At 35.1% G+C, this 14,806-nt stretch overlaps 1 protein-coding gene across 2 annotated transcripts in view; it reads right to left on the bottom strand.

Annotated features, from left to right (window-relative positions):
- Positions 1-1,587: 1,587 nt before the first annotated feature.
- The window catches only part of LOC149578649 (forkhead-associated domain protein), a 161,071-nt gene continuing 147,852 nt past the window's right edge, over positions 1,588-14,806 (bottom strand). Inside the window, exon 5 of one of the 2 annotated variants that reach the window (XM_089830643.1) lies at positions 1,588-1,728. In XM_089830643.1, coding sequence (XP_089686769.1) covers positions 1,719-1,728 — 10 coding nt within the window. In that variant the 3' untranslated portion in view covers positions 1,588-1,718. The remainder of the gene's footprint in view (positions 1,729-14,806) is intronic. The other variant, XM_089830654.1, reaches the window with a different exon arrangement.

Here is a 14,806-nt window from a genome sequence, read left to right on the forward strand (position 1 = left end):
TTCCTAAACTACCCCTAAGTCTATATCTATCCTAGCCCGCATACCCACTTGCCAAGTGGACTGTCCCACTTGTCCCATCCTAAACAGGATACACTTCCCCATGCCTTGGCACATTTTCCAGGCCAGATTATAAGCTCCTAATAGTTGTATGGGTTGGAGGAAGGGGATGTAAGTTTGACTCACTAACCAATGCAAGGGATACAATAAAGTTATAGCTCAACTCATCATATAGCTCAAGTCAACGTACCTGCAGGAGAAATATGCATGTGATCGTGGAGATTCTAACATAAGTTTGAAAATATGCATTTAAAATGCAAGCCATGAATCCCCATGTCAGCGTGGATCCTTGGAAAGTTTGCGGATATGGGTCGTGTGGGACCCACTCATCCTCTCTAAATTTTCATTTCTTTAATATATTGGGTTAAAATGTCATATAGGCTTTTGATTTGAATAAAGATTTTAATAGAGGGTATATATCAAGTGGCATTATATGCCTATATTTAATTGACTGTTGAAAGTTGGAAATTTGTATGGGATGAGATTAATTTCTTCCCATAATTTCAAGAGACATATAGGGTCTCTTCTGGAAATAAAATGGAAAGTGATTTTCAAATGCACAAATAAATAATTTTAATAATTTTAATTTCTAAGGTATTGTTATTAGGTTTATCTCAAATGCTTTAAGGTGTTATTAATAGGTTGTTTACATGTGTACCAAACTGAGTTTTAATATCATGTTTAATCATTAATTCCACTAGATTAAATTAAGATGTAACTATACAGAAATACATCAATTTGATCATTGAATTTAAGTTATGAACTTGAGTAAACTTATCCATTTTAGATTTAATATCTCAATGAAATGTTATGATTCTACCATCATCAAATCTAATTCTTTCATGATTGAAATTCAAGGTTACAGAGGCTAAATTATGAATTGATATAACTTTGATACTTTTTTATTCAAATACATTTCAAAGCAAGAATTGAAATGAAACAAATCCTAATCTTTTACAATTCAATACTCTTATTCATACAACAATTACTTTTCCTATTATAGAAAGTTAAATCTACAATTTTAAATACACTTCATTAGATCACAATGAGGATATAAATCCTTTCACCAATACAAAAATACAAAGTTCAACAAGGAAGTGTGATAATGGAGAAATCTCCAACACTGGATGACTTAAGAACTACACCAAAAAATCCATTCCAAGTTTTGTCCCTTATTCAAATCATTAAGAATCTACAAATATGCATAGAACCAACCATGGCTCACCTCCCAACCTAGGTATTAAGGAGACCACCCACTGAGCTAGGAGAACCATTAACCAATGGGTGACAATCAAGTCCAGATCACAACAACACAAATACAACAATAAAAACCATCCAAGGTATACACAATGAGATTGACCTTGAACCCATGACAAACGGGTGAAGGTCGACTACCATGTAGGGGATTTCCAAATATAAAACATACAAGAAGCATACCTCTTCCAAGGCTAGAATTTACATACAATTTCCATACTTTCTTCTCCTTATCTCCCCAAAAGAAAGATCAATAATATTGGCATGCAAAGGCACATACATCTTGTATTTATTACGTCTTCCAACCATGAGAAAAGACTCTACACTTCCATGGAGTCCAACTAACCCCTTCCACCATACTTAGCCACTTCTTCTCTATCCAAGGGTGAGTAATATCATTACACCCTTCAAAAAGTCCTTCATTCAAAACCAAAAAATGAACACAATAAGAATGAAATAAAAACCAAAACCTCATCCCCTTACATTACAAAAACACAAAATACATGAAGCACATATGCAAGAGAATGAAATAAATGATTAATCTATTTGCAAACAAAAATAATAATTCCATGTCAATGGAGGTGACCAACCTTCACAAGTGTTATGGTAAAATGGTGTTTAAAAAGAGCCAAATCCTTTTTTCTTCCTCCAATCCAAAACCCTAATGTCTCTAAAAGAAGAGATTGGGTGAACACCCTCTAACTCCTCAAAGGAAATATAAAAAGGCCTTTAAAATCCACCCACCAACTAGAAATAAATTTAGAATTTATTATAATTCCTTTGGCCATCATCATGACCCCTATCATAAATGCAATATTGCAAAGGAGTGTGGGTTTAGGGAAAGGTCAAGAGTCCACTCAATTTTCATTGCATGTGGGAAATGGGATATTAAAAGGGTCACCAAGGCAACTAGGGGTTCTAGTAGTGTCATAAATGTCCCTAACCCATACCCTAACGCTTAGGTGCTTAGATTTCATTAAAATTGGCCCCCAAGACCACTTTTTGGCCTCTAGAAGTGACTAGAAAATTTTGATTCCAAATAACCTAATTGGTGGGACTTTACAAGTATCTCCAAATGAAAAGGGTTTAATTAGGTTCCCAATAAGTCAATTACGTTTAGGATTACATTATCAACCTTAGTAGACATGCCATTTACACATACACATGACAAGTGTCAAGTGACACTATAAAATCACATTACACAACATCTAGCATGCCACTAATTACAAAATGCAATCACTTAATATATACATAGAAATTATGATCACTAACTAAATCACCTAACAATGAGGTTTGAATCTCTTCATTAGATTTAACCTTGGTTTTACAGTTTGCACATAGGGTTTATTATTGTTTCTTCGATAATTTCCATGGTAACTTTCCTACACACTCAATTTGAATATCAGTAGTTCGATGAAATCACGTGTGTGTGTGTGTGTGTGAACCAAATTGAATAATCAATTGACTGAACCTTCTAGATTCTAATTTTAATAAACTTTTCATTTCTAAACAGTATGTGTATAAAAAAATTATTTAATTCAACCATTATGATGTAGTCCCTTGGTTTCAATCTTCAAGTTTTTAAACATAATTCATCAAAAAAATTTAAATCTAATTCTGATTAATTTAATATTAACACACTAAACCATCTGAATGCATATAACATAATCATCAAAGTATGAATATACTTATAGAGTCTGTCATAATAATAATACCATAAGGTGTTCTGAATTTCCAAATACTCACTCATTGAGGTAACAGTTGTACGAGTCTCCCTCATATAGGGTTTCCTTAAAATGCAATTTGGATCTTTATCAAAGGTTAATCACTTTTACTTTAGAGTTTCCATTGCATGTTGATTCCTTGATAGGATACTAAACTAATCCATTGCTACACATGCATCTAAAATTCCATTAGGTTAACTCTTAACTTTAACAAGTTTTATGTTGGGGTGAAATCCATTACACATAATACTCACTAGTCCTATTATTAAAGTTTTGGAAGAGGGTGGGGCATGAATACCTTCACTAAGAACCCCATACCCAAATGCTATACCTCCATTTTATTGTTAAGAATCCCTTTGGTAGGCCTATCATATATCACTTTTCCAACACAATTCACAAGAAGGTTCCTCAAACATTAAATTGAAAATCAAGGATGAAATATTCAATGTAAAAGTACTAAATGAAAGAAATTTAGAGTGGCCACAATAGTAAACTTCTAATCAAGAATTAAAGGCATGTCCCAGAGGGTGAAATCTGTACACTCGAAAGTGTCCCACTCTAAACCCTTCTATCCAAACGATTCCATGAGTTTGGAATGTTCAGATGCCGGCTTAGAGCTCCCTATCCACGGAGTGCAAGAGAGTATATTTTAAGAATAAGAAGGCTCTCAGATGAGCCTTAGAGATACTCTTCTTGCTAGTAAACCATGCAATGGGAGGTTCCGAAGACAAGATGCAAGAATGCAAATGTCCCAAGGAGTTCCTCAAGGAGGCAATGCAAATGAAGATTAAGCTAGAATGAGAATATCAAATGCAGCTATTCTAAGCATGGATGAGAGTGTTACAATCCAAATATTAAGCTATGTGAGATAGATTATTGCAAAATAGAAGCTAAACTAACATGCAACATGAATCTAAGCTAAAATGCTATGGTATGAGAGAATGTAGACAAGAAATAGAAGTTCTCCACAAAGCTCCAAAGAAACCTGTTAGAAAACCTGCAGCATAACAATATTCAAAAGATGGATTGATTGAGGGGGAAAGCTCTCTCCCTTTTAAAGATGTATGGATGGTAGAGATCAAGATGAAGATGGTGGATGATCAACGGTGGAATTTGAAAAGAGGAGTGATCCATGTGCACACACAAATCAACCAATAGAATATAAGTTGACTTGTCATATAAGACAAAAGTCACAAAGCCTTTTCTTTTAATTGCAAAATAGAAAAAGGACTTTATGTGTGCACTTTAAGTGGGTTAGAAGAATGGGGTCTTTTATTTAATTAAAAGGGGACATGTTCTTTTAATCAAATAATGAACTTAGGATAGCATAGTCAAACTATAGGTTATAATCAAATAAATTGATTGTTAGCAATTTGGCTTAGGTAAGTGATTAAATTAATTTAGCCAAAATGTTGAAAAGAGGGCTAATAGTCTAGATGACCATTTTTAGGTGATTACATTTGCCCCTCTTTGACTAATGTGTGATCGATCTGGGAACACATTATGTCAAAGAAAATCGAAGCCAAGTAGGCGATGATAGATATAGATGTCTAATTCCGAAGAGTGAAATGTAGAAATAGATAGCAAGTCCTGAATGCACAGCCTGATAGCAGTAGTACTGAACACTAGGAAGAGATGATGTCAGAATTCAAGAAGAATACTGACACTTAGAAAAGCAAATAGAGTGAGAGCAAGTGAGAAGATCAAACAAATGCTCCTAAGCAGTGATAGAGTATTTCTGCCCCCTCGGGATCGAAATTGAAATGAGGTAAGGGGATGCAAAAACTAGCTAGAAATGAGAAAATTAAAGTATAGCAATGTCCAAGATGACAGATAGATGATTAGAACCCAAGAATGACTATATAAAAAAATTGATAAAATGCCCCAGTTTGACTAGAGTTGACCTTGAAGGATATAGCATAAAAATAAGGTCGAAATGAGTAGAAAGGTGATTTTAGACATGAAATAGTGAATTTAAGTAGATATGAAGTATGAAAATGATGAAGACATGAAGAAATGAAGATGCCCCAGTGATGATTCAGAGATTAGACATCAAAAGGTCAGCTAACTGCTCAGAAGAAAGTAGAATTTTAAAAGACAATTTTGACCATCAAGATGAACTCGAATTTGGATTTCGATCCCGAAAATAAATTTAGGACGTCAAAATTATTTAAGAGGTCAAAACTTTAGATAATGTGATGACAAGATAGAAAAGAGATGAAGTGAAAGATTAAGAAGGTGAAAAGACATGAACAAGAAGAAAGTAAAGAAATATATGAAAGGAGTTAGCTGATATGTCCACAAAAACATGAAGAGAGAGCTCTCCCCATATGCAAGAATGCAAGACTAAGCTAGAAAATGAACCTAAAATGTAAGCTAACATGCAAAGTGGTTTACCAGCAAGAAGTGCATAACATTTAGACTCTTAATTTCATCATTGAGCATTTATTAGGGACATCATGAGATCATACAACCATCACTAGTATAACTATGAGGATATGAATATGATCGATATTAGATAGGTATGTGGAAATCCAATCTAAGCATCAGAGACATGTAAGTCAAGATAACTACACGATTAGATTCCCTAAGTTTAATTTAGCAAGATTACACCTGTATCAAGGCATAAGCGCCAGGATAAACCCTGAGTGCGGTCTTGCAAAACAGTCAAGGATGATACATTTATAAGTCAAAGTGTTGAATAGGACAAGCACGAATGCTTACAACACTATAGACAAACAAAGTATACCCACAAGCAGAAATCAAGAAGACATGCCCCATGCCCCCAGTCTTCTAGTCAATGACATCCTTGAAAGACTATTAGGGAGGTAACACATGGCAAAGAAATCATCATAGACAGCACACAAAGTAGATAAAGATCAACATAGCTCAATCGTTTAAGTGTTAAAGTGCGTGTGTGCAAGTCACTTGGCCATTTCTTCAAGACTTGATTTTGATAGTGAGAAATATCACGACATCGGAGACCGTAGGTAAACTATCTGTAAAGTGTTGAAAAACACTTGATGTCAAAGTGGGGCAAGTGTTGAGAAACACTATTTTGTGAGTTGTCAAAGAAACCCTAATGCACAAGAATACCTCAATAGGCTAAGCAGTTGTGCCCCCAAGACGGGGACAAGAAACAATTCCAAGCTAGGAAATGTGTAGCAAAATAGGTGATTGAGATTGATAGACATAGGTGCAAGGGTCTCAAGTAGCGCCTGTTTCCAGGTTTTCACCACTTTGACATTTTTTTTTTTTTTTCAGGACTTTTTTCAATTTTAGGATTTTTTCAAGATCATATATGGATTTTTTGGATTTTTTTAGAATAATTTAGAGATCACTAGTTCTCAAGCAAGATCACATCATTTTCTCCCAATGTCTAGCAAGGTATAGGACACGATGGAGAAACAAGCCGATAGATAAGCAAAGATGCATAAGAAAGGAATGTGAAGCAAGTGAAAGTGATCCTCAAGGATGCACTCCTCAAGAGTACCCAAGCTAGGGAAAGAGGTGAAATAGTCATATGAAGCATATTTTGGATAAGCAATGGAAGTAATGAGAAAGATAGCATGTAGGATAAGCGGTGAAGCCAACAAGTGTGATAACATATAAGATAAGGGATGGAAGCCAATGAGAGAGATAGCATGAAAGCGTGTAATCCAAGAGAGTAGACATTTCAAGAGGCCTATGAGAACCATGTTTCATTTATTATGATCAAGACCAAGGGGTCAACTAGATAATATAGCAATGGGATAGAGCAATAAGAATAAAGCTCAAAATAGAGGCTATGAGTGAATGGGAGAGCACAATAGAAAATCTGGTGGATAAGATAGCCAATATGCAAAGATAGCTCAACATTGTCAAGATCAAAGAGAGAAGAAGGGATAGATGGATGATGGAAGAATTACGCATGATGCCTGTTTGCCAGGTTTTCATCATGGTACTTATCCAAGGTACCACAAGATGTAGGTTTCACCATAGGATGGATTTATTTCTCTTTACTTTTGCTACCAAGGTGCCACAAGAAGTAGTTCTCACCAAGGCACATTTTCATTTTTTTTCTTTTTTTTGAATTTTTAGAAAAAGCTCAAGTTTTTTGAATGTAGATAGTGCTCCTATAGGAAAGATAAGTCATGATAAGCCAAGACCATAGAAAGGTATGCTCAAAGATGTTGATAGAGTGATGAAAGAGAAATGGTAGTAGGAAGAGTATATGGAGGATAATAGCTCATGTATAGAAAGTAAGTGTAAGCTTTAGAGGATTTCATGAGGGTAGTTGAAATGTTGGACAAGATCAACATTGACACACACCTTGAAGGGTATTGGAATGATGGAGGAATCATGGATGAAATAGCTTGAGATTTAGATGTATGAAGTGGTAGAAGAGATTTGGACAAAAGTGGAGTGGAAGGCTTTGGAATATTTTTAGAAAGATTTTTGGAAGAAGATGGAATGGAAGCCTTTGGAAGCTTGAATGTCAACTTTGAAGTATTTTCAATATTCAAGTCTTTTAAAAGAGACTTGGGAATCCATATAGCTTTAGATTTTCCTTTGGATACTTCAAAACAAATTTCTTCAATAATGGGTTTAGGAACCCATATTTTCTTTGATTTAGCTTTTTTAATAGTGGACCTTTGTGGTCTCTTTTGTGCATTCTCCTTCTTAGCATTCACATGTCGATTAGATGGGACATAGTGATCTTTCTTTTTCAATAGATTCTTATGTTTATTCTCACTTCCAAAGGACTTGGGATTTGTGGATGAATAAGGATGATATGACTGGTTTAGATGTATAGATGGGTGAAAAGTCATCAAGGATGAGTGTCTTTGTTGATCTTGAGGTATGATGGGAGAGCTAGGGAATGAGCTATGAGTGAAAGTAGGAGATGAAGGAACATAAGGTCCCAATATAGATGGAAGGTTTGAATGCTTTAGCTTAGATGGATAGGGACCAAGGATAGATTTAGAAGATGCAAAGGGATAGTGGGAAGGGATATCAACATCTTTAGAATGAGCAACATGATCAAAGCCATCAATAGACTCATGAGTACCTTTGATAGGAACAACATTTTTAATAGAAGCACTTGAAGCTTGAGCACAATTTTGAAGTGGATATGGAGAAGTAGAACATGAGGGGATGCTTTGATCTTGACAAGTAGCTTTGGATAGCATATGAAGAGAACTTTTCTCATAATTTTCAGTAAGCTCAAGGGAGATAATGGAAGTTGTGTCTTCATCATACTTAGGAGGTGGATAAGATATAGAATATGGAGGGGAAAAATCTTGAAAGAGATGAAAGGGTGCTTGATCTTGATCTTTCTTGACATTTATAGCTTTTTCTTTTTGAGAGTCCTCTTGACATGGAGCCACTTCTAAGGACAAGGGAGAATGAAGAGTGAATGGAGTAGTGCTTGGATTAGGCATAGTAGTGCATGAAGGTTGAGGATTTTTAGGATTAGTAGCATGGAAAAGGTTTGCAGCCAAGTGAAGGTTAGCTTGAGTTTCTTTTAGAGGTAGCCCTTGAGGATACACGTAGTCAATGTGAAAAGCATTAGGTTCTTTATTTGATGGAGGAATGTTGGAAAGATTTGAAGTGTTGGGAGATGCACGAGTGTTGGAAGAAGTGGAAGATGTAATGAAGCCACTACTAGACATAGGTTCATCAATGTAATCTTGCTCAAGAGAAGTATCCTTAGCACATGAGTCACTAGAGGTTCCAATAATTCCATTATCAATAAGATCTTGGATTTTATGTTTTAGCTCAATGCAATCTGAAGTACTATGCTCATTATGTTGATGATAATCACAATAGATATCCAAGAATGGATTTCCATATGAGCTAGACTTAGGTAACATGATGATCTTATTGCCAAGAAGTGTTTGCAAAATGTCATCATAAGAATGTTCCAAGGGAGTAAAAGTCCTCTCAAAAATATGTCTAGGATCTTCTTTTTTTTTCTCAAGTGAATGGTATACATCCATGTATTCATCATTATCTTGGTCAAAGATAGGTCCATCATGAAATTTTAGCATAGGCTCAAAGGAGGTATCACTTGCTTGTTCTCTAAAGAGGTCTTTAGGTCTAGAAGATGAAGACAGTTGATGTCTTGAAGTAGAGCATGTAGACCTAGAAGAAGAGGATGACCTCAAAGAAGGTGACTCATATGCATGTAAAGACCTTAAGGAAGATTCATGTAATGATGCAATCTTCTCCTCCAACCTTTTCTCAAGTTTAGACTTCATTTCTATCATGCACTTAGAGAGATGAAGGTAAGAAAGATCATTTGTCTCTTCTAGTTCTTTGTATTGTGCATATAGATCTTGAAACTCTTTAGTGACATGGAGGATATCATGATCATCTAGATTTGGTTGAATTTTGGTAGCATAAGGTTTAGATCCCATAGTTTTAGACGCAAAGCCAAGCATAAAATAGTCTAGAAGATAACTTGATGTTGAAACTATAGGAGATAGAGTGTTCACTTGCCAAGATAGTAGAGAGAGATTAAAGAAACTTGTCAAACAATATGTCCAAGAAACTTACGACATGAATGACTCAAGTCAATAGCTAGGCAAGATGCCCAAATAGCCAAATAGATAGAGCAAGCAAGGTGACAAGTGAACAACTTTCCCAACCCAAGAGTGTAGTCAAGAAATCAAGGTAACCATTTCAGCAAAAGGATAACTAGCAAGTATGCATAGACCATGAAGATAGAAAGACCAAGAGCACTAAGACCAAAGAGCCACTTTAAGCATGTTTAAGCACTAGAGACATAACAAATCATAGCCAAATGATGAAACCCCCCTTAGTAAGTAACACTAGAAAATATTTGCACTTGACATTTTGACTTGGTTGACAAAGTTTGACAATAATTGATAGCATAGAAAATTTGTTGTTCAAAAAAAATTTCTTTCCAAGCAAGATAGTGACACATGGAGTAGTCTTCAAACAATCAAGCAAGGGACAAAACAACCTTACATGATACAAGCATATGTGAGGTCTTAAAAGAAATCCTTAGAATTATCATCATGTGTATGTTCAAAAGATTTTCACAAGTATACCACATTTGAGAACACATCAAGCAATATCTACCTAAAGGACATGGTTCATTACTCAACAACTTGGCCCACGCTTGATGCTCCTTTGCCTCACACCAAGTGGTTTCCCACAAGAGATATTGGCTTTGTCATGGAAATGCCATAAGCATAACCAAGGGAACACATATGGTGAGTGTAAAATCTTGGGGTGATCCGGGTAGTCCACTAGGATCAATCCTTGCACCAAGAAGTTGAGCGGCTAAAAAAGGTAGTTACTAACTTAGGGTGTTTAGATAGGGCTTCCGTTCATAGTGTTCCTCTTGCTCCCAATTACGGGACACCTCACCTTGCGATGAGTAACCGATCTCGCGATCACAAGAGTACTTTAAGCATTCTTACCTAGTGATCTCCCTATGGTCGAAATCCCATAAGCGATCACACTAGGCAAAGATAAACACTATGTCTACCAAGGTTTTGTGTCCTTGATAGCCTTGAGTTTATAGTGGGTTGGAAGAGCCGGGTAATCTGCTTGTCCCCACTTGGGTCGTTCCTCTCAGGTTGTCCGAGAGCAGGCCCTCTAAAGGATTCTAACTACACAAAGAGTGGATCAACTTTTGAAAGTCAAGATTTCTGATTCACCACAAGGGTGAAGAGCATACTCTCCTATTCCAATCATTTTCTCCCAAACACGCCAAGAAGATTCAGTTACCCCTTGTTTTTGAAACCAAATGGCAAGTCAAGATTTCTGATTCACCACAAGGGTGAAGAGCATACTCTCCTATTACCAAAAGACTCCAATCACAAGTTTTATGTGCCTATGAAAAATGAACAATTATTCAATGCCACACATGAAAACAAAAAAGCAAGAAATTTGGGTTTTTATGCTTTGGGCAGCCCTGCAAACAATCGTTAGTAGCCCTTGTGCATTTGAAGCTTTGACATGCGTTCTTTTTATGCAATGTTTCAATTTTTTTCACAAGGATGGCAACCTGAAATCACAACTTGTTAGCAACAAAAGTTAGTGTGAAATAACATAAAAATCTGCAATAAAAAGTGGTGAGTTGCTTCAAAAATCTAATTTATCCTCCAACCAAGTACATGCAAAGAAAGTGCAAGTTAATCACAAATGCTTTCATTTTTACTCTTTGGTTTTGACCTAGTCAACAAGATTGAACTTTTTTGCTATGATTTCGTATCCAAAAATGAAAATGAAAAAAAGAGACCCCTGTTAAAAATCAGAGTGCTTTCCAAAAATGCAAGAAATTTTAAAAAATCTCTTCATTTGCTCCCTAGAGATTGATTTTCTCAAAATAGATCAAATTTATCAAATTGAGTTTTTGATCTTTAATACGACTTCAAAATTCAAAACACAAAGAAAGAACCCCCATTAGAATTGAAAACCCTTTCTGAAAATGTAAGTTTTTCCAAAAAATGCGCTGATTTGCGATCAAAAACGGCTTTTTATGAAAAATAAAGAAAAAATCATAACTTCCGAAAATCACGTCAAAATGCTCTAAAAATTGGACTGGGACATTTTGAACATATATCCAACCTGCAAACAAAATTTCAGAACCAAATTCTAAGCGGTTTAAAAGATATGATCAAATCTTTAAACCAACTAAGTTTTTGGCCTTCAAACCAATTTACTTATGGCTTGGCCTTAAAACCAAAGTGAAAATTCTACAAAAGCATTTGATTAGACCCAATATGCTGCTGTAAAAAACCAGAGATAAGAAATGAAAGCAAATGGAGCTGAAAATTTGATTCAAGCCCCACGGTGGGCGCCAAAAATGTACACTCGAAAGTGTCCCACTCTAAACCCTTCTATCCAAACGATTCCATGAGTTTGGAATGTTCAGATGCCGGCTTAGAGCTCCCTATCCACGGAGTGCAAGAGAGTATATTTTAAGAATAAGAAGGCTCTCAGATGAGCCTTAGAGATACTCTTCTTGCTAGTAAACCATGCAATGGGAGGTTCCGAAGACAAGATGCAAGAATGCAAATGTCCCAAGGAGTTCCTCAAGGAGGCAATGCAAATGAAGATTAAGCTAGAATGAGAATATCAAATGCAGCTATTCTAAGCATGGATGAGAGTGTTACAATCCAAATATTAAGCTATGTGAGATAGATTATTGCAAAATAGAAGCTAAACTAACATGCAACATGAATCTAAGCTAAAATGCTATGGTATGAGAGAATGTAGACAAGAAATAGAAGTTCTCCACAAAGCTCCAAAGAAACCTGTTAGAAAACCTGCAGCATAACAATATTCAAAAGATGGATTGATTGAGGGGGAAAGCTCTCTCCCTTTTAAAGATGTATGGATGGTAGAGATCAAGATGAAGATGGTGGATGATCAACGGTGGAATTTGAAAAGAGGAGTGATCCATGTGCACACACAAATCAACCAATAGAATATAAGTTGACTTTTCATATAAGACAAAAGTCACAAAGCCTTTTCTTTTAATTGCAAAATAGAAAAAGGACTTTATGTGTGCACTTTAAGTGGGTTAGAAGAATGGGGTCTTTTATTTAATTAAAAGGGGACATGTTCTTTTAATCAAATAATGAACTTAGGATAGCATAGTCAAACTATAGGTTATAATCAAATAAATTGATTGTTAGCAATTTGGCTTAGGTAAGTGATTAAATTAATTTAGCCAAAATGTTGAAAAGAGGGCTAATAGTCTAGATGACCATTTTTAGGTGATTACAAAATCCATTGCACATAATAGTCAATGAATATTCACTAGTACTATTATTGAAGTTCTAGGAGAGGGTGGGGCATGAATACCTTCACTAAGAACCCCATATCCAAATGCTATACCTCCATTTGATTGGTAGGAATCCCTTTGGTATGCCTATCATATATCACTTTGCCAACACAACTCACAAGAAGGTGCCTCAAACTTTAAATTGAAAATCAAGGATTCAATGTAAAAGTACGAACGAAAGAAATTCAGAGTGGCCACAATAGTAAACTTTTAACCAAGAATTAAAGGCATGTCTTAGAGGCAAAATAGAACCATCAACAATAAATTCGGCTAAGCAACCCCAACATCACATTGTTGGCAAGAAGGAAAGAATATTAAAATACAAAGTTTGGAATCAAACAAATAAGGAAATAAATCCATTTGCTTACAAAATTTACACTACTGGCATAATGTGGCCTCACCAGGGTCACTAAGGGAAAGGAGGAATCTTAGGTCTTCCAAATACATTGCATAGAACTTGCACTGAAGTTAGATGGTCATCTAAAGACCATATTGATATAATTGTTATTGATCCCACATACTAACAACATAACTATTTTTATTGACATTGCCCTATGGTTTGGGTTTACTGTATCAAGGGGTGTATCTAGACTAGAAACCTCGGTATATCATGCCAAAGAGAGGATAACCAAAATGAGTTTCATTCCATCCTCTTGTTCTTACAAGGGTCTACTTTTGAAGAATCTAAACATGTGAGGACATTACTGACAGTAAATTTGTACTATGAGTTGTAGTTATAATACCAACTCCCTTATCTTCAATTCATTATAATCACATGCCAAAACATCTACCCACAATCTTTCTTACGTCAAATTCATCACAATATACAAGTTGGAGTTGTGCTATCAACTTTACCAATTTGGTAAAGTTGGTATGATCCTATGTACATGTATGTCATTGTCTTGTATGACTCCATTGCTTACACAAATTCTAATTATCATGAGAGAATGTTGGTGATCTTATCAATATTCCCTATTTCATGTCCCTTAGTCATAAATGACTTATAAATTCATCGTTAGGTTGTAGGTTTGCAACTAGGTAGGTATAAAATCATTAGAAGGAAGTTGTCAATGATTACCTATCTACTCTTGCAACTATCTTGTCACCAAGGTTTAGATCATCATCAATTTTCCTATCATGCCTTGTGGCTTGTAATCCTCCTATCACTTATCCCTGAAACTTGAACCTTTATTTCATATTAGGTTGATAATCTCATCGCAACCTTACTTTCTCTATATTATAGGGTTATAATTGATCCAATAATTCTAATACTAAGGTCTAAGAGTATACACTTAATACTTATAATTTAGTATCACTCGTGCTTATACAATAATCCTACTAGCATAAATAGATGCACATAACCATAACTTAGAATTTTTCATTTTCTATCTTACCAGTTCAATACTATATGTTACATACTTCTCACCATTTAGTTACGTTCTTACCATCATATTCAGATAGATATATTACCTGATTAGGGTTCTATTCTTCATAGTAGATTGAGAGACTCCTTTTTTTTGTGTTCATAACTAACTCACTTGACAAAATAGCTTCTTGGATTTATAGTCCTATCATTTCAAGTTTCCAAAGATTACTTGCAGATTCAAAATTGACCTCTTGTTTTCTTTCCATAGATTACTAAGACAAAAAAATTTAACACCATACTAGGTCAGATGTATTCTCATAGCTTGATAATATTGTATGCTTTTAAAGTTCTACATTTATATCCAAACACCATTTTATTTTATCTGTACAATATTTTAATCCTAAGGAACAAAATTAAATTACAAAGATCATAGGTTTCCTTTACTTATGTTGTAATGTCTAAATCAATACTAGTCTACTTGATCACTTCCATACTTGATATGAGCTATAATACTTTCACGAGTGGCATGGTCATGTCTAATTTGACTTTTATTAAAGATGATGCTAAACACTTTCTCTATGATTACTAGGTTATTTA

This window comes from Cupressus sempervirens, chromosome 1 (assembly GCF_028749045.1).
Source record: "Cupressus sempervirens isolate cs-2001-9-10 chromosome 1, ASM2874904v1, whole genome shotgun sequence".
Taxonomy (NCBI): Eukaryota; Viridiplantae; Streptophyta; class Pinopsida; order Cupressales; family Cupressaceae; genus Cupressus; species Cupressus sempervirens.